The sequence below is a fragment of the Manis javanica genome, chromosome 8 (assembly GCF_040802235.1).
Source record: "Manis javanica isolate MJ-LG chromosome 8, MJ_LKY, whole genome shotgun sequence".
NCBI classification, from domain to species: Eukaryota; Metazoa; Chordata; class Mammalia; order Pholidota; family Manidae; genus Manis; species Manis javanica.
The window spans coordinates 28,430,263-28,451,357 of record NC_133163.1 but is presented as its reverse complement, the minus strand read 5'-3'; the positions used below and the strand labels follow the sequence as shown (position 1 = coordinate 28,451,357).

At 35.4% G+C, this 21,095-nt stretch overlaps 1 protein-coding gene across 2 annotated transcripts in view; it reads left to right on the top strand.

Moving 5' to 3' along the window:
* The first annotated feature begins 2,265 nt into the window (after window positions 1-2,265).
* RBM25 (RNA binding motif protein 25) overlaps window positions 2,266-21,095 on the top strand; it is a 65,000-nt gene continuing 46,170 nt past the window's right edge. The window contains exons 1-5 of one of the 2 annotated variants that reach the window (XM_017676573.3): window positions 2,266-2,471; window positions 9,713-9,829; window positions 9,942-10,062; window positions 14,228-14,277; window positions 15,918-16,085. In XM_017676573.3, coding sequence (XP_017532062.1) covers window positions 9,788-9,829; window positions 9,942-10,062; window positions 14,228-14,277; window positions 15,918-16,085 — 381 coding nt within the window. In that variant the 5' untranslated portion in view covers window positions 2,266-2,471; window positions 9,713-9,787. The remainder of the gene's footprint in view (window positions 2,472-9,712; window positions 9,830-9,941; window positions 10,063-14,227; window positions 14,278-15,917; window positions 16,086-21,095) is intronic. The other variant, XM_073242160.1, reaches the window with a different exon arrangement.

The window sequence follows — 21,095 nt, the reverse complement described above, 5'->3', positions numbered from 1 at the left end:
CTCAGCAAGGACCTATGGGGAAAACATCCTCATAGGTGTTGATTGCCATTGCACGTGAATGGTTGGCTTACCCTCTGCAAATGATACACAAATGAATCACTTAGGACTCTTTCTGTTGAAGGGATAGAAAATCCAATTCAAACTGATATTGGAAAAGGAATTACTGGTTTGCAGACCAAGAAGCCTAGAAGCATAACTGGCTTCAAGAATGGTTGAATTCTTGTTCTCAAATGGTGTTATCAAAAACCTCTCATCTTCTTTTTCTGTGCTTTCTTCTGTGATGGTTTCATTCATTGTTTCTCCACTAGTTCCAAACTTAAATCCTCCCATATCTAAGATAAGTAAAAGAGGCAGAGCTCCCAATCTCCTCACCCCACTTTTTAGCATTATTCCTAATAGGATGAACAGCATAGTGTAATGGTTAAGAGCATGGACATGTGAATCAGATTGGCTCCATCACTTACTAGTCATATTACCTTGAACAAGTTCCTTACCCGCCCCAAGCTTTAGTTTTTTCTTAATCTGTATCACAACAGCTCCTACTTTAATGGCTTGCTCTGAAGTTTAAAGTCGCTAATATTTGCGAGATGCTTAAAATAGTGCTTGGTACAAGGTAAGGGCTAAATTACCAGGCTCTGATTGCGTTGGTAAGTCTACCCTGATTCTAGGGGTCTGATGGGTTGGAACTTTCTATCCAAACTGTAAAGATCTGGAGTAGTGGAAGGATGTTTTAAGAAATTTGGAGTGCCTTTACCAAAGGCAGGAGAATGAACACTGGGTCAGTATAAACAGTAAATACCTACTCTAGGAAAGTTAGCAAGCTGTTGCTTGAGACAACTTCTACGATTTTATTATATTATACAAGTAATACATAAAATATTGTATATGGTGTTTCTAAAAAATATGAAGGGATACAGAGTAATCTGAGAGGATTTCTGTGTTCCTGCCTGTGGTTGTAAAAAAAGGCACAAACTCTTTACTTACAAAATGTAACTGGCATTTGACTAGCACTTTACTGAACGAAGTACTTTCACATGCGTTAATTAATTTAACCCTTTCAATAATAGCTCTGGGGAGTAGATATTGTCAGCTCTACTTAATGGTAAGGAAACCTAACAGAAATACAGATGGATATAAATTTTACAGATTGTAGTAAGGTTTAGTTTGTCCCACTAATCTTCCATTGCATTTTATATCCTATTGGTAATTCACGTGTAATCATTTCTTTCATTCAACAAATATTTATTGAGCACTTGCTATGTAGCAGGCATTGTTCTAGGCACTATGGATATAGCAGTGAACAAAATCCTTGCACTCCTTAAGTTTACATTCTAGAGAGGTAGGGGCAGACAAATCGTGAAATAAGGAAAATATATAGTACAGTAGTGATAAGGGCTATAGAGGAAACTAAAGAGGAAAAGCAGATAGGAAGTGTGGAGGTGTGTTTAAATTTCATATACAATGGTCAGTGATCTATTCCACGTTGTTAGCGACATCTCCCCAACAGAAATTGTCTGACTCCTATTTACCTTCATACTCACAGAACGCAGGGGGACAGTATCTTTGCACTGAATGAACTATAAGCTTTCTGAGAAGCAAGCAGTTGGGAAACAAAGGCCTGTAAAATAGGTATTGACCACCAAGTCCATAAACTGAATAACCTAATAATTTGTGATTAGTTTATTTCCTTAATAAGTGAAGTTCTTCGCACGTTTACATTTCGGAATGAAATCTGTGTTAAATGCTTTTACAGGCCGTTTTAGATATTTCAAAAATCTTTTCCACCATTGGTCCTACCAACCTCCATAAATTCTGTGTGTATGTGCTCACTTTTAGAGAACGGACCATCACGGCCTCTGCCAGTTGTCTCGATATCAAGAATACTGTTTTCCGGAGACAGACCAGCGCTCGGAGTTTCCACTGAGGTCCTGGTTGAGGCCAGTTCTCGGTACATCGAATATCAAAAATATAAAAAAAAGGTTCTAATCCCCGAAACACAATCTACAAAAAGTGAAAAATCCTCTTAAGAGTCCTCACGCCCTGCCCAAGAGGAAACCTTGACCTTAAGATGGCGTCGCATGGTCATAAGATTCAATCAGCTCCAATCAAAAATGGCAGGGTGGGTCTTAATTTACATGTCGAGCCTTTCTAGTCCTCACTAGCAGCTCCTTCTCTATGGTATTCACTGCTCGGTGGTGATTCAGACCCAACAGGGAAGACTATCTATGTACGTCCTTCTCTATGGTTCTCATGTTCAGTCGCCCGGCCGCAGTGCATGCCGGGTAAGAGGAAGACTTCCAGAAGCTCCGCGCGCAGCGCGGCTGTGTTTTGCGGCCTGTGCGACCTGTGCGAAAAGGCGCTTTCAAACCAGTCTCCCGGCGAGTGGCGCGCAGAAACCTCGGACTGGTCGAGTCCCCTCGTAACCTGGAGCCCGGAAGGCCGCCAAGAAAGTACCGCTTCATTAGCGGCTGGTGAGTTCACGCCTCTGAACGCGTGTGGAAACCGGGAGACCGGGTACCTCGGCCGGGAGGAGGGAAAGCTGGGAGAATCCGAAAGGGCCGGGCTGGAATGGGGGTAACGGGGGGTGGGAGTGGGGGAGGGGATGGGCACGAGGCTTGGGTTTCTGTACTTTTCTAAGGCCTCCCAAAGCAGTGGGCCCAGTGGGAGCCCATGGAGGCCGGACCTACTGCCAGTGCTTCTAAACTATCGCCCACTTTCCCTTTCCCTTCCCCGGTCCGCCGCAGTGAATCGCCTCGGCCGCTTCTGGGCTCCACGTTTGCCACAAAACGATCGGTCTGTACCCCTTGGAGCCCTTCCCTGAGGCCCCTTTCTAACCCATGCCTATGGAGCCCTACGGTATATTTTCCGGGCCTAGACACACTTGCCCCAGGCTCTGCCTAGAAGCCAGCCAGCACCCACCCTTTTTAGCGAAGGTGCTGGCCACCAACGGATTTCTTTCCCTTCCTGTTTGGTCATCTGCACCCCTCCACTGAGTGATCTGCTGCCCCACATCCTAAATTTTGTAGGAATTTAGCTAATATCCACTTTTTTTTTTTTTTTTTTTTTTTAGCGCCTCTTGGTTTGCTTCTCTTGAGATTGTGATGAGTATTGTGGTCCTGCCCCCTTTCTCCATTGGAGGTTGCAGTAAACTTACCTCCCTCCATTCATTCTAGGCGATGACCAACCTCCACATTAAAATGTGTTACTTCTTTCTCACCTTTCTTTGATCTTCAGTATTACTTTGTATACGTTTTTGAAATAGACCTGAAAATACATTTTGAAATACTTCATAGGAGTATGAAGATTATATTGAAGTTATGTAATACGGTTTTATATTGCCATGGAAAAGCCATTTTGATACTGGGCAGAGTGGAGCAGCCCAACAGCAGGGAAGAGGTTGGACTTCTTTTGCACCAGACTGCTACAGTGTGAAGTGCTGTGAATTAGGTAGTTGGCAGTACTGTAAAAAAAATTTTATATTGTCTTGGGACCTTTAATTTTTAAAACATTTGGAGACCTAGAAAGACATACAGTTGGTCATCAGTTTCTTCTGATTCAAGTTGATAGTGTACTATTTTAATTTTTCTTAAAGCATTGGTTTTCTTTATAAAATGAGGATTATAATAGTATCCCCCTCATAGGTTATTGGGGTTGGGATTAATTGAGAAGACGTGTGTAAAATCCTTAGTGCAGGACCCAACTAACGTAGCAGTTAGTTAATATTAACTGCCATGTTATTTCAGAATTTTCAGTGAAGTATCATTTCTTCCAGTGTATTCTGAATAGACTTTATAAGTAAAGTCAATCTTTAATAAGTTCCTCATTAGTGTTACTACTAGAAAGAAGCATTGTGATGCAGTGAAAAGAGCCTTTGGATTGGTTATTTCAGGATAATGGGGGCCTTGAAGTCTCTGCCTACTTAATTGTTGCCTTAGACAATTTAGCTTCTTTATACATAAAGGAGAATAATGTAGCTACACCAGGTAATTTGGGAGATTAAATGAGATAATGCTGAAGGCTTTTTATGAACAAAAATACTAGTTGTTATTTTTATTAAATCATCTTTTTGGGGTTACCAGATTCCCCTTTTTGGTCCTCAAAGTGATCCCCCCTCCCCTTTTTTGTCTGTTAAGGCACCAAAATACTTTTAGGAAGAAAATGTTTTTATTGTCTCACTGTTGCTTTTAATCATCATATATTAATAATTTGACTTTTCATGTGTGCAGTTTGCTGTCTTTTTATTCCACTGTATGAAGGCTCTGAATAACACTTTTTAAACTAAAATGAGTACATTTTAACTTTGGGTAATACTTCAGACCTAATACAAGTTTGGGGTTTTCAAGTTACTTTTTGGCCACAGACAAAATAGCTACTTTTCTCATTTACTCATGATTTAGAGAAAAATTTCGTTGACTATTTTATATCTTTGGATGCAAAAATAATCACTGACTCTTAATGTCTTACAAAAACATTGTGTATTTAAAAATCCTTCAGTCTTTTTTTGGTACTACCACTGTCATTCGTAAAAGAGGATTTTGATTGATTTCCTCAACGTTTTTGGATTACGTTTTTTCCTACTTTTTTTGGAATTTTGAAACTTCAGGAAATGAACATTTTTCTGCTAACTAGAATCATTGATATTGCTATTGAAAAACTGTTTTGACAGAATTTCAAACTTAGAAGTTGCAAGAGTAGTACAAAGAATTCTCAGATACCTTTTACCCACATTCCCCAAATGTTAACATTTTACCAATTTGCTTTGTCCTCCTCTCCTCCTTTTCTCCCTAGTGTTCTTCTGAAGTGTTTTGCTAGTAAGGTTCAGATGTGGTGTCCCTTAACCCTTAAATACTTAAATGTGTATTTCCTAGTAAGCAAGGACATTCTCTCTTTTTAACAACAGTACTGTGATTAAAATCAGGAAATTAATATTGATACAACATTATCTAATCTATAGGTCTTAAGTAGATTTTGCCTGAAAATTGCTTTGAATTGGTAGTGCTTTTTTTTTAAAGCAGCTTTCAAGTGTAATTGACACAAAATTCACTAGTTTTAAATGTGCAATTCATTGATTTTTAGTAACTGTGTAATCATTACCCCAAAAGATCCCTCTTTTCTGTTTGTAAGTCACTCCCTGTTTGCACCCCAGGTTCCAGACTGCGCTAATCTTTATATATATATATTACTGCTTTTAAATCACTGAAAATAGTCAAAGAGGAAAGTGGAAGTCTCAGAAAAAGATCAGCGTTTCTTTTTGGAGACTCAAAACGCTGGAGTATTTTCATACTTCTGAGAAGCTTTCCTGTAAAAGCTTTCTGTTAATCATTTCCCATTATTTTTTGGACATGGAACACTTTTTCCTAGGAATAGTTCCTTAAGACTCCAGTTCTGTGCAAATTTTGTTTGAGAATTGATACTATAAAAGGCTTTCTTTGCTTAGGCTCGGGTAGTTAGGTCAGTCCATTGTACCTAGCAAGATACAAGCAGAGGAGGAGACAGTGCATGCTATACTAATGATCATTTATATTTAATGTAGGGCCACTGGATTGGCTGTATAACTAATAAATTAAAATTTGCTCTTCCGTAACTAATAAAAATAATATTTTTTTAAATAATAGAAAAGAATCTTGTACATAATTGGAGCTAAAAAACAAATGAATGAATAGGTTGATATGAGTGTTTGCTGAAGAGAATATATTGGTTCATTTGCCTCTTACCTTGTCAGAAATTTGGCACACAGTGTCCTGATAGGTTAGCTTGGTGAAATACTTTGTTTCCATTGGCTAAATCTGCAGTGGAGGAATGCATTTAAGCAGTAATGGTATTCTCAGGAATGGAGGGGGAAAAAAGGTGGTTTAAAAGAGTAAAGAGAAGTGCAAAAGAGGAAAGCAGACTTAATTTATATATGTTGAGTGGTAGAGATAGATCTTATTTAGAAGTTTTGTTGGGGGGTTTTCTTTTGGACCAAATTTTTTTAGATAAAATTTACATACAATAAAATGCACCCATTTTAATTTCATTGAATTTTGACAAACTCAAAAACCTGTGTGACTACTGCCATACTAGAGATAGGGAATACTTCTGTCATAGGTGCTTGTTTTGTTACTTTGGGTCATAAAGTTTCATGTTTAGCAGTTCAAATGCTTTGAACCTTCTACAAATGCAGCACTAATGAAGTATTTTTGAAATGCTATTTAAATCATTTCAGTGCTAATAAAAATACCCTCTGCATCTCTCTTTTTCTTAACACCCCCCCCCCAAGCCCTCAGCAATTGTTTACCATTTTCAGAATCCAGCGGTACCACTTCCACCTCTACTGCCTGTTCAGGTCACCCTCTCTTGTCTAGATTATTGCAGTCGTCTCTTGTTCTACCTCCACTTCTACTTCAGCTTTGTCTTAACACAGTGGCCAGTGACATTGTTAAACTATAAGTCAAATCAAAACCTTTCAAATGTTTTCCATCTCATTCAGAGTAAATACCAAAACCTTTACAGTGGCCTACAAAGAAAGTGCTGAGATAGAGTATTATAATAATTCAAGATCTTCTGTAAGTAGGACAAGTAGCCCTGTTTTAAATGGAGATGCACTCCCCACCCCTTTCCATATGTTTTGGGCAAAAATATTAAAAAGCTCAACAAATTTACGGTCTTAAATTAACTGCAGTTTTCTTTCTTAATTTATGCTGATACCTACTTAATATTTTACGGCATTTCCAGTATCTTATTTGTTAAGTACATGAAATCATCCTAGGAATTTATTTTGCCTGTAAAGCTTTCTAAATATTTTAAGTGTAGTGTGTTTTCTGAAATTGAAGTTTAAATTTTATAGAACACTGTATTTTATATTTATAGAATACTGTATTCACTCTCTGAACCTCCTCCCCAAGTAATAGTTGGCATTTATCTCCAACTGTCCTTGAACTCCATTCCAGCTGTTTGGTTTGCTGTTCCTTCCCCAAACACTCCAGTGACCACCTCAGGCTCTTTTATTTGCTGTTTCCTTTGCTCTGAAGGCTATTGCCCCAGATATGAATAGGACTTCCTGCCTCAGCCTCTTTCAAGTCTTTGTTTAAATACCACTTTCTTGGTGAGGCCTGACCCTTATTCAGAATAAAACACTCCCTAGCTCTCTTCCCTAATTCATTCTACAAACTTCCTATCAACTTTGGACACATAATTTATTATAAGTATTATAATTTATTAACTATAGGTAAAAAGTGATAAGCTTTGCTTATGATTATAAAGTTTATTCTCATTCATTTTCACATGTCAAAATATAAAACATGTTGGAATAACCAGTTGATACTCTTATTTTAGGATGTTTAAAGTGAACATTAATATTTATCAGAGATCACCAGAAAAGTTTTCTGACCATAGGAGGGGCTGTTATCTTACTAAGATTATTTTCACCTTTATATAAAGTTCAGGCTATGAATAAGCCAAGTTCTAAATAAAAGGGAAGTATTTTATAGAGAAATTAGATGAGTAGGATGGGTATACTGGCATAAATTAAAAACATCATCTGTTTAGCTCTTAACAGAATGAATTATATATTAAAAACTATGAAATACAATTTAGACACCAAGAATATAGAGGTTTTTTTAAAAAATAGTATTTGTCCCTAGTACTTGGGGAAAAGGTAAATGTAGAGATGAATTCATGGCCCAATCTCTGTTACCATTGTGAGGTGAGGAACTGAGACATTGCCTGGGTAGTACCTGGCATGTGGGAGCTTCTTCATAAATTTGTTTAATGAGGTCCTTAGAGTTTGTTTACGGGTTGATTAATTGGTTGATTGATTCAACAGGTATTAATAACAACTGCCTTCCTAAGAAAGTCCTGAGATAGAGTATAATAATATTACAAGAGCTTCTGTAAGTAGAATAAGTAGCCCTGTTTTAAATGGAGATGCGCTCCCCACCCCCTTCCATATGTTTTGGGCAAAAAAGATTAAAAGGCTCAACAAATTTACAGTCTTAAATTAGTTGCAGTTTTCTTTCTTAATTTATGCTGATACCTGCTTAATATTTTACAGCATTTCCAGTATCTTATTTGTTAAGTACATGAAATCATCCTAGGAATTTATTTTGCCTGTAAAGCTTTCTAAATATTTTAAGTGTACTGTGTTTTCTGAAATCGAAGTTTAGATTTTGTAGAATACCGTATTATCCTGACTTACTAAGTCAAAACAACACTGATGAAGAACATCCTTGAGCATGAAGGACATGCTTTCCCAAGAGAATTTTAAAGAAATGTCAATAAACAGGTAAAAAGATACTTAACTTGATTAGTGCTTAGGGAAATGCAAATTAGAACAAGAGAATGTTTTTTTTTAACTATCAAACACTGATTTGCTCCAGCAAGGATGAGAATATGAGAAAGGGCATACCCATATATTTACTGGTGGTGGGATATACATTTGTGCACTAGTTTTGGGGAATGCTTTGTAGGTCAAGTGTGGATATATGTAAAATTAATCTGTATTGTAGAATTAATTACACAGATGTATAGAACTATATGTCCAATATGTCCAAGAGTGTTGAAGATCATTTTTGAGGTAAAACATAGAGCCAACTTACCAGTGTTAGTTGAATAATTTTTGTATGTTTCTAATGGTTTAGTGCACTATGAATAAAGGAGTGGAACTTTTTGAACTGACGTGAAGAGATGTTAATGATAATGAAGGAGAAGTGCACATAACAATATAGTATGATTATATTGTTTGTAAGAAAACAGATGATTATATATTAGTTTGTGTATAGAAAGATACTTAGAAGAATACAATGGTATATACCAAACTGTTGGGATTAGGGGGCGAGGATGTGGAAGACATGCCCTTATCTCCTCTCTTCTAAAGGGTGAGTAAAACAGTATGTAAAACACAAAGAAAGAAAAGAGTAGAGACAGTTTTTAAAAGCCTGTGAGAACTGTAGACTGCCTCAGTTACAGAGTGTAGGTAGGGGGATTTTTCTTAAGTGTCCAACAGAAATAGCTCCAATTGATCAAATTTTAGTGGCATCACTGATAGATCAACCCACTTATTTTGGCGGCTTTTTAAAATTGGTGCAGGAGTTCTCCTAGGACATCCTAACATTTTTTTTCTACTTTTTCCAGTAGTTGTGGACATTTATGTTGACAAATATAAAATTTGAGGGCGGAGTCTTAAATACCTCTATTTTTTTTTAACTAAAAGACAAAATTGTCTCTAATTACATCACAAGCCACATGAAATAGTTCAATATATTCTTGTACTTTTAAAAAAATCAAATGCTACTGTGTGATTCTTGAATTTCATTCATTCATTGAATTTCAAGAATGGTTAAGAGGTTTGTTACTAAGAAAAATTAGGACTTTTTTCTCATTGTCACAAAATGTATGTTTCTTTGTATTTGAATGGCTATGATCTGATTTGATAACAGGAGGTTTTTTTCCTCCCTCAGGTTTATAGTTCACTGAGACATTCCTTTGCCCTTGAGGAACTGACCCAACATTGAATCAACAATGCAGTGTAACTTTGTAAATTGAGTTTTCAGGGTGCAGATATGTATAAAAAAATGAATGCATCACAACACTTGATTTAGAAAAATGTTAGATATCTTCCTGGATTCTGAATTTGGTTTAAAAAGAATTGTTGATGTTAGGTATATAATTTTTGGATATTAACTGAACCTCAAAATTTTTTTCTTCCTTTATATGTATTCCCATATGATTGTAGGAGTCTATCCTGAACTTAGATCGTGTACATTTTGGGAACTTATTTTAGAAAAGATCTAAGTTTTAAAAATTCTCAATGGACAGACAGAGAAAAGAGGGTCTTTGCCAACTCCTTTGGGTAAGAAAACTTCAGAATTTTGCAGATACTCTGAAAATGAAGGCCAACAAAGTAGGCATATTGAATTGTAACGTTTTCAAATAAAATGATTTGTCATGATTTCTTTCTTTAGACCACTGCAGTCAGAATGTCTTTTCCCCCTCATCTAAATCGCCCTCCCATGGGAATCCCAGCACTCCCGCCAGGGATCCCACCCCCACAGTTTCCTGGCTTTCCTCCACCTGTACCTCCAGGTAAGTTTGTGGATACTGTTGCTGGTTTTTTTTAATCTGTACTTTTGTCATTGCAGTGTTAACTTTAGGAAAATGGTATATATGTGACTGTATTAGTAGTAAAGATATCTGTTAGCATCATTCTGGAAATATGATGTCTCATTTTCCAATGGCAATAGTTTTTCTGTCTGATTATCAGACTCATCTGAGAAAAAAAAAACTATTAAAAAAATAGGTAATATGTTCATGTGGTTCAAAAATCAAGATATACAGTGAAAAATTTTCCTCACATTCCTGCATAACTTGTTTCTATAACCTTACTGAAAGGGAAACAAAACAGGGTTATTTTCTTCTTTTTCCTTTTTTAAATGTATATGACAAGCTGGTATAAGTATGTATTCTTGGACCCATTAGTGTTTTTTTCTTCTAACACAGATGTAGTGGCATCCTGTTTATATACTATTCTGCCCCTTGCTTTTTTATACCTGACAGTGTATCTTGGAGAGCTTTCCAAATCACCATATAAAAGCTTCTCTCCAGAAGACAAGTAATGATTCTATAGCATCTTACTATGCTGATGGACAGTGACTGTAATGGGGTATGTGGGGGGGACTTGATAATAGGGGGAGTCTAGTAACCATAATGTTGTTCAAGTAATTGTACATTAATGATACCAAAATAAAAAAAAAAGGCTTTTCTCCAAAGCTCTATGAGGTTAAAAATTTTTTGGGCTGTACCCCAACCCAGTGAATTAGATACTCAGAAATTGGGGCCCAGGAATCTTTAATTTTAACAAGTTCACAGACGATTCCTAGGCATCTATTTAAGCATAGTTAAGAGAACCTACACTTGACAATCTTTGTCTTGAGGTAATTAAACATTGCTTGACCTGAGAGATAGTTTTCCTTTCATTTGTGGGTGGTAGTTCATTTTAATGGTGTTGAAACCATTTTATACAAAATGGTTTCTCTTCTAAAGGTGGTATCTAATAGCTCTAGTTAATTTGCATGTTAGAATTACTTTTTCTTTTGACAGAATCCACGTAATTTAGGCTGACATCAGCAAGGGGCCTTGTAAATTAACCTGCAGTATTTCTGAGGAAAGTTTTTCATCAGGGACCTATTTTTAACCGTTGAATTAACTATTTGAAAGTATCGTGTTTTACCAAAGAGCTTGATGTTGCAAAATCAAAAGGACACTGCAGTTGCCTCAGGTGATGGGTTGTTAATTCATAACATGTACATTACAGAGGATCAGCTTTGGGGGCCTCCTACCCCTATGTTAAGTACACAACAGTGTTGGAGTGGGTGTGAAAAGACACAAGATAAACATGGCAGTTTTTTTGGAGTATTGTTTAAAACTTCAAAAATTTGAGGGTAAATTATAATTCCAAAAAAAAAATTAGAACTACTACGTATGTGTGTGTATATATCTGGTAGAATGCATTATTTATACAAGTTTTTAAGACATTTATGCTTGTAGCAGCCTGTTTTAAGCTGTTCTAAGTAATCATGGATGTATATTTGTGATCACCTGCTGCCTGGGGTATAGTGTGAAAGTTTAAATATTACTAGTTTATTATCCCATATAACAATTACTGAATTTTACTCACTATCTTAGCTGCTGTGTAATGGACTCTAAAGGAATTTCTCCTATAAAGGGCAATTGAGAGAATAATAACAAAACTGAATAAAGCTAGTTGTTAACCATCAAACAGGTTTATAATTTAAGAGGAACAGTTTCCTGAGTCACTTTCATTTGGGCATCATTTTTTGGGGGGGTCCATATATCCCAATTTTGCTCATAAATTAATAATCTCAAATTTAAGATCTATTTCTCTGTGAAGAAATTAAAGGAATTGCAATTGAAACTTAAATCACTTGTTCAGAATCGGAAAATGTAACAGTGAAAAATAATTGCCTTAATTTCCTAAGCAGTAGATTGGTTTTTAAGAAAAGATATTAAATTCCTTTTTATTTCTAAAGAACACATACTAAATGTTACCATTTTCTGATGAATACTATACCAAATTGTAAGTGGAAGTGGAGGAAAAATGGTACATGTTTTTCTTAAGGCTATTCCCCGGATATCTTTTAAGATGGGTCAGCAGACCCCAAAACCAGATATTCAGTATTTCTTGTTGCCTGTTTGGTCAGTGCCATACTCACGTGGGCATTTATTCAGTCATAATGCTCTTAAATAATTCTGATTTCACTTGGCACAGCATACCATATTATTTCTGTATAGGGAGGCATAGTTGCATGATAAATGAGACGTTAGTTGCAGCTTGTTCACTACCTGCATTCTGTGTGAAGTATCAGTATTTTTAAAGGTAAATAATGAAATAGAATGCTAAACTGGTATAATAATAAATCAAGACCACAGTACCCATCTTCATTATATAATTTTCCTATCTTGCCTATTAGTGCAGTTAACTGAACTCTGAGATAATGTATGTGGTGATCACAGTATATTTTAAATGAGAAAAAACAATTTGGAAAATAATCATTAATCTTTCCCTAAAAAGTTTTAATGCATGCATGTAGGAAAAGGAAGCTTCCCCATAATTCCTGAGTTCCCTTTCTAGTGTGTAACCTCTCCAAAGATACACTGTGTATATCCCAGTATGTTTATGTTTAGTCTTTCCCCACTTTTTAAAAACTCAACTAGTAGTACACTGTTCATACTTTGTGCAGTTTGCTTATCACTTCAGCATGCATGGATCTTTGTAAAAATGTAATGTATAGTAATACGTTTTTCAATGTGAATTCTGCATTGCATGAAATTAAGCTGAAATAGGAAACTTAAATTTCTGGTAACTATTAATAAGGAAATAATTTTTTTTCAATATGACTTTTTCTGAATATTTTCTCTAATGCAAAGTGTACCTATGGAAGAAGAACCATAGATTATCGTAGGTAAACGGGAGTATTTTGTTTTTGTTTTGTAGAGTTAAAACTTAAAATTTAGATAAGAATTTATTAATTACAGTTTTTGAACATCACTGCATTTAAGTGCTCCAGATAAATGATCTCAGTTAATCTCACAGGCATTCCAAGGAAATAAATACCTAGAAATATAATCACTAGAATTGATGAAACGGAAGCCAAGGTTAAAGAGCTTGCCCAAGGTTGCATAGCTAAAAGCAAAAGAACCAAAAATTAAATGCATGTTTAATTCTGAAGTCTCTGCTCTTTTCTATTTTTACAGTCTTCTGTAGGCTTATTGATAGGAATCTTGATAATTGTTTTTTAAAAATCTTACTTTAAGAACCATAAGGTTATTTTAAATTAGTTATATTGGAAAAATAAGTCGATAGTGTTAAATGTTTAAGGATTTATTCCAGTCTTAAATGGAGAATTTCAAAACCACAGCTAAATTTGAACTGAGGAGCAATTTCAGAGCTTGAGATACATGTAGAAGCATTTTTAAAATCTGTATTAGAAAAGTAGAGGAATCTTTCACTGGTTTTGCCTTTATTGCAACCTTTTCCTTAATTCTTAAGTGGTAAGATTCCTTCATTACTTAAGTATACAAGAACTCAGTACAGTATCTATTAATTAGTAAACAGACTGTAGTTGAAAACAAAAATGTAGATTCTACTAAGATGGCAGTAGTAGATGGCCCACTGACAGCTCTTAAACCCTCAAGAGCAGCAAGCATTTTTCTTACTTTCTCTTTGACAGTGACTGAGATTACTAGTCTTAGTTTTTGCATGATTTTTGTTTTAGTATTACCAGGAATAAAAGGTTTTTCCTAGATTTCTAGGTTAATTTCTCATTTGATACTTAAAAAAATTTTTTTCAAAGAATTTATTAGTGCCATTGTTCACCCACAAGTGAGTCTATATTTGTGCAAGATGATGGTTTTGAAGATGTACTGTACCTGATGAACATGATTGACAACTGTCCAGCACTGAATACTCCTTAAGGCATAAAGCATGTTGTGGTAGCCTTTTTGCTCTTAGAATAGTTTTTTGTTGTATGTAAATTAATATAGATCCAACCTCATACCACGTTACTTTTGAAAATTACACATTCATCAGTGTTCGATTCTTGTTAGTTCAATATTTGCAGTTAAATTATTAGCTATGAGTGAAGGGACTTAATTGGTATGGCATGTTAGTTATGTAGAATACAGTCATGTATAATTGTATTCTTAAGACTCATTTATGTTTTTCTCTTAGGGACCCCAATGATTCCTGTACCAATGAGCATTATGGCTCCCGCTCCAACTGTAAGTATAATATGAAGGTGGAATTAGGCGATATGTTAGTGCAACTTCTTTTAAAGTTAAAAAACTTGTTAAATTTAGACAAATTATTGTAAGGGTTTAGAAGAATAGTAAATTATTTAATGTGCTTAGAGGAATAAGGGAGAGCATCCATGTACCTCAAGTACTACTTACTTAAATAAGTAACATTTTCACTCGGCTATGCATATATGTAATTGCCTCTGAAATATGCTCCTTAAAAAATTTAAAGATTTCACTCTTATTCTGTAGACTCTTCATTTATTTGTTATTTCATATTTTGGACATTGGCTTTTTCATTATTCCTTCATCTTGTCAAAGGAACTGAGAACTAAGGCACTAATCTTAGCACTTGAGAGCTAAGATTGGAGAATGATCTTTGTGGCATGTTATAAAAAAGACAAGAATGTTGGAATGATACTATAAGAAACTGAAATTTTGAAATGAAATTTGTGTTCAGTATATTTCTACTCTTTTCATCCAACCTACCTATATTTAGCCCCTTCCAAGCTATTTTTTCTCTGGCCTCTAGTGTGATACCTTCAGGCCTTATAAGTTTCCTGAAGGCTTTCCTCTGCTGAAGTGGAAATATTAAACTTTAATTTTCTGTATTCATCAACGCTTCTGTACACTCTTAAGCACCTTAGTTAAGGAGTTAATATACTATAACATGAATAAATAATAATGCTCTCAATTGTTATTTAACCAGAATTTTCTTGAATGGTTAGAGTATCAGGCTTCATTTGGACTTCCACTAGGAGGGAGGGCATTATTTTAAAGTGTTTTTCTCTCTGCTGGTTTTCAAAAGGGAGAGGAGTTTAGTTACATTAAAAGGGAGATGCGAACTACATGGGCAAATAGGAATCTGCTGTGAGGCAGACCGCTAAGAAAATATGGTTTTGCAAACAACGGAGAGTCCAGCTTTTCTTGTATTTGGAAGTCCATTGTGTGGCTCTTTTGGAAAGCCTCCACATGACAGGCATTCTTACCCTCAGCCCAGGAAAAGGTGGGACTTGGAGTTTGGAGCAGCTCCTCCAATTGACCACTATTTATTCAGTGCCTACTGTGGGTGTTTGGCTAAATTCAATTCTACATACAAAGAAGAGTAAGATTATTTATTCCTTCTTCTGGGAAGTTAATAATTTTAAAGGGAAAATAAGAAAGGCAAGTATCCGATGAAAGGTAAAATGTAAGTGTGGGTAGAGTGCTATGAAAGTATTCAAATATTCTGCAAGAGAATTATCAGGGATAATTAAAATTCCCTTTTATCCTACCACAGAGTACAGTTGTGAAGTAACTTCTGGATATATTTGATAGTTTTAAATGATGTATGGTGTCTTAAACTTTTAACATTTGTCTTAAGCATTAAATTTCTATTCAAGCTATTATTTGCTTTTCCAGGTTGTTTTTTTAAAAAGGTAATCTGATAGTGGAACTTTACTTCTCATGAATAAAGTTGCATTAATGAGAAATGCTGTGTGCTGTAGGGGATTCAGATTAAGTCTGTAGAACCGTTAAATGTGTCATTTTTATTACTTTAAAAGATATTTCTAGCATAATGTTACATTAAACATGATAGGAAATTTAATTGTCAAATCAAATTTTATTGCCTTTTTTCACTTTAGGTCTTAGTACCCACTGTGTCCATGGTTGGAAAGCATTTGGGAGCAAGAAAGGATCATCCAGGCTTAAAGACTAAAGAAAATGATGAAAATTGTGGTCCTACTACTACAGTTTTTGTTGGCAACATTTCTGAAAAAGCCTCAGATATGCTTATAAGACAGCTCCTCGCTGTAAGTTACTCACTTTTCATTTAAAAAATTTTTTGTAAATTTCAGACTTATGAAAAAGTAGAAAGGAGATTCTGAGTAATTTTGTTCCTTTTTGAAAAATTTCAGTCCTACAGTAAAGTTAAATAGTACGGTGAATGCCCTTGTAACATATTTTGCCATGCTTACTTTCTCCGTGTGCACACAGTACACACACATAATTTTTTTTTGATTAAGCTATGGTTGATATATGCTCTTATGAAGGTTTCACATGAAACAAGCAATGTGGTTACTACATTTACCCATATTATCAAGTCCCCACCCATTCCCCAATGCAATCACACTGTCCATCAGTGCAGCAAGATGCCACAGATCCACTCTGTGCCTTCTCTGTGCTACACTGTAATCCCCGTGATCCCCCACACCATGTGTACTAAACATAATACCCTTCAATCCCCTTCTCCCTCCCTTCCCACACCCCTCCCCTCCCACGCCCCTCCCCTTTGATAACCACTAGTTCATTCCTGGACTCTCTGAGTCTGCTGCTATTTTGTTCCTTCAGTTTTGCTTCATTGTTATACTCCACAAATGAGGGAGATCATTTGGCATTTGTCTTTCTCCGCCTGGCTTATTTCACTGAGCATAGTGTCTTCCAGCTCCATCCATGTTATTGCAAATGGTAGGATTTGTTTCTTTCTTATGGCTGAATAGTATTCCATTGTGTATATGTACCACATCTTCTTTATCCATCTACTGATGAACACAGGTAGCTTCCATATCTTGGCTATTGTAAAAAGTGCTGTGATAAATATAGGGGTGCATATGTCTCTTTTGAATCTGAGAACTTGTATTCTTTGGGTAAATTCCAAGGAGTGGGCTTACCGGGTCAAATGGTATTTCTGTTTTTTAGTTTTTTGAGGAACCTCCATATTGCTTTCCACAATGGTTGAACTAGTTTACATTCCCACCAGCAGTGTAGGAGGGTTCCCCTTCTCCGCATTTTCCCCAGCGTTTGTTGTTCTTAGTCTTTTCGATGCTGGCCATCCTTACTGGTACACACACGTAATTTGAAAGTAAGTTGTGACGTGACATTTAACCTCTGAATACTACTTCTATCTCCTAAGACGAACGACATTTTCCTACATGATCACAAAAGCACTATCACACTTAAATTTAAGACTGATACAGTTTTCTTAACTAATATACATATAGTTTGTATTTAATTTTTCCAGTGATTTCCATAATAGCTGTTTTTGTTTCTGCTTTTTGATACAGTCAAGAATTAATGCATTGCATTTAAATGTCACATTTCCTTAAGCAGCTTCTGTAGTATAGAACAGTTCCCTGCGATGCTTGGTTTTGTTTTTGTCTGCCGTTGCCTTGATGTTTTTGAAGAATCTAGGTCTTTTACAGAATGTCCCTTCCATTTTGAATTTGACTGTTTGCTTGTAGTTAAGATTCAGAATAAGCATTGCTCACAAGAATGGTTCATGAGTGATGTATCGTTCTCAGTACAGCATAGCAGGAGGCACAGGATATCTCTTGGTTATATTTTTGGTGATAAGTTCAGTTACTTGGTTAAGGTAGTTAGTTCTCTCCACTTCTAAGGGTACCATTTCTTTTCCCTTTTTCATTAGTGATTTCTGGGATAATATTTGGAGACTTACATGAGTTCTTTTCCCCAGCAGCCTTTAAAACAATTATTTTAGCATCCAGTGGTGATTGATTCCTTTTAGTTTTTATTGTGAGTATAAATCCTAAGTTCTTTTGACTTGGTGAAGTCATTGATTTTCTTTTTTATCTTTGTTTTAAAACCTGTAGCCTGGTGATACATGCTCATTAATGAATAAGATAATACTGAATGATTTTACAGCAGTGCCCATATCACTGCCTCAGTGGTCTTTTTTTCCTTCCCTTTTTCTTAGAGAAGTTGTTTTTAAATATTTTCTTCATTTTAGAATTTGTCTGTTATTGCTATTTCTATTTTGTGATTGTATGATCCTTGCCTTAAAAAATGTTTAGAAAATAAACACCCGTGAACCTTGCTTTTTCAGATCTTAGTATTTTGTTATACTAGCTTCAAGTTTTTTCCCCAAAGAAATAAAACATTACAGTGGCCCCCAATTCCCATTTGTTTCTTCCATAGAGGTAATCACTAGAAGCAATCCATTATCTTAAATTTGTTATCACTCCTTTGCATACTTTTTACTTTAATCACATATGTATATTTTCATAAAAAATTACAATTTGCAAGTTTTAAATCTGTATTCCTCCACAATTTGCTTTTTTCACCCAAAATATATGTAGCTCTAGTTTATTTACATCCATGGCTAATAATCATTGTGTTGTAGAAATATACTGTAAATTCTATTTTCCGCTGATGGTCATATGGATCGTTTCCAATTTTTTTTAGAGAAAATATTTCTCTTATTTATTTTTTATTTTATTTTATTTACTTTTTTTTGGAGAGGGCATCTCTCATATTTATTGATCAAATGGTTGTTAACCACAATAAAATTGTGTATAGGGGACTCAATGCACAGTCATTAATCAACCCCAATCCTATATCTCAACAGTCTCCAATCTTCTGAAGCATAACAAACAAGTTCTTACATGGTGAACAAGGTCTTACATAGTGAATAAGTTCTTACATGGTGAACAGTGCAAGGGCAGTCATATCACAGAAACTTTCGGTTTTGATCACGCATCATGAACTATAAACAATCAGGTCAATTATGATTATTCGTTTGATTTTTATACTTGATTTATATGTGAATCCCACATTTCTTCCTTATTATTATTATTATTATTATTATTATTATTTTTTTTTAATAAAATGCTGAAGTGGTAAGTAGATGCAAGGTAAAGGTAGAAAACATAATTTAGTGCTATAAGAGGCCAAATGTAGATGATCAGGTCTGTGCCTATAGACTAAGTATTAATCCAAGCTAGACAAGGGCAACAAAACATCCACAGATGCGGAAGATTTCTCTCAAAACAGGGGGGGTGAGGTTCTAAGCCTTCCCTCTGTTGGTCCCCAATTTCTCTCCTGATGGCCCCCCTGCGACTGTGCCTGTCTTAGGTTGTTCCTCCCTTGAGGAATCTTACCCGTCTCTGGCTAACCAGTCATCTTCCGGGGCCATACAGGGAAATATTAAGTTGGTAAGTGAGAGAGAAGCCTTATTGTTTGAAAAGGTTAGCTTTTTACTTTGCAGATTTATGCCCTGTGGCTTCTATGCCCAGCATTTGTCTTGAGGTATCTTTACCACTTGGGAGAATTACGATACTCAGTAATTTTCAATATGAGGCACTAATTCTACTAAAGGGTTGTAATTAGGAAGGAAGAAGAAAAGCTATAGAAGTAGCAGACAGAAGAAAACATGGGAAGATTGCTTATTTCTTTGACATATCTTCTTGTAGTGTAACATAAGCATGTATAGGTTTTAAACTGCTAATTAAATTGTGCACATACATTAACATAATAGGAATATAGCTATGTAACCAAAGCAGACCTACAATTACCAGCCATATCCAGTGAAACCAAGAAAACCAGTTAGGTACCCTAGGCATTTGTGAAAACTTATCAATGATATGATGGATATTGTCTAGATTGTTTCCAGTTTTTGATTTTATGCTTGCTATATTATAATTGGTAATGTCTGTCTAGGTGAACATGAAAAACTTCTGTATCACGATTATACTCCAAAGTGGAACATAGGAGGATGTTTTTAAAAAGCGTCTTTATTAAGATAAAATTCTTACACCATAATATTCACTCTCATAAAGTACAGCTCAGTGGTTTTGTGTATATTCGGAAAGCTGTATAATCACCACCACTGTTTAATTCCAGAACATTTCATCTCCACAAATAAAAGCTCTGTACCTTTTATCAATAGTCATTTCCCATTCTCTCCTCCCTCCAGACTCAGGCAACCACTGTTCTACTTTCTGTCTCTGAATTTGCCTAGTCTGGGTATTTTATATAAGTGAATTCATAGAAAAAATGTTTTTTTGTGTTCTGTTGTCTTTTAAGGGTTCATCTGTATTAGAGCTTGTATAGTATTTCATTCCTTCTTAATGTCAAATAATCCATTTGATGGGTATAATACCACATTTTATTTACCCATTCATCAGTTGAGAGTTGTTTCCATTTTTTGGTTATTACGAATATTGATGTTGTAAATATTTGTGTACAAGTTTTTTGTGAACACATACATGTTTTCTATTTGAAATTTCCCTTTTTAAAATCTGTTCCTAATTTATATATGCAGCAGAGTGTTTTTTTAAGCTTCCTAAGGATCTCTGAATTTATATCTTCTCTTCCTTTCATTTCTTTCACTCCTTAGGTTTTCCTTAAATGTCTGTTGATCTTTAATTATCTGTTCATATTTAAGAACTAGGGATTAAAAAAGGTTTTTGTGTGCATGAGCTAGGTTTGTAAAGTGTTGGGCATCACTGTAGGGAGGTTTTGAATGTCAGTATGTGGAGGTCTTTGAGACAAGTGGTTTGTCTAGAAAACTTCAGTTTCATGCCTAGTATATAATTGACTGCCTGTGTGGTTGGGGGTGAAGGACTGAGTTCAAGCAGTTCTTATACCTTTACTTTCTTTTGTTACCCACTCTTTTATCTTATCCGCATCCTCTCTCATATCTCGTGCTCCACATCCCAAGCCACTTCTGTGTACTTTCTTCAGACCATAACTCTTGAGGCTATCTCCTGTGAGGGTGATGATAGAATAGTTGGCTTGAAAAGAACTCTGAGGCTTTTGTTATTCCATGTGCATATTGTCTGGCAAGCACCTGTTTAACCTCTTAGTTTTTATTCGAATAATTAGAAATGATGCTTAAAAACTTTGAGTAAACAAAGTGTAATAAGGTTCCACCCTTCAGACATCCTTTCTTATTAACATTTTAGAATATTTCTGATCATTTAATGCAAAATTTTTTTCTTTACGTAGTTAAAATCGTACTGTATATCTGCAATTTCATGCCTCATGTTATTTTTGAATCCCATATCAAGCATTTCCTCATTAAA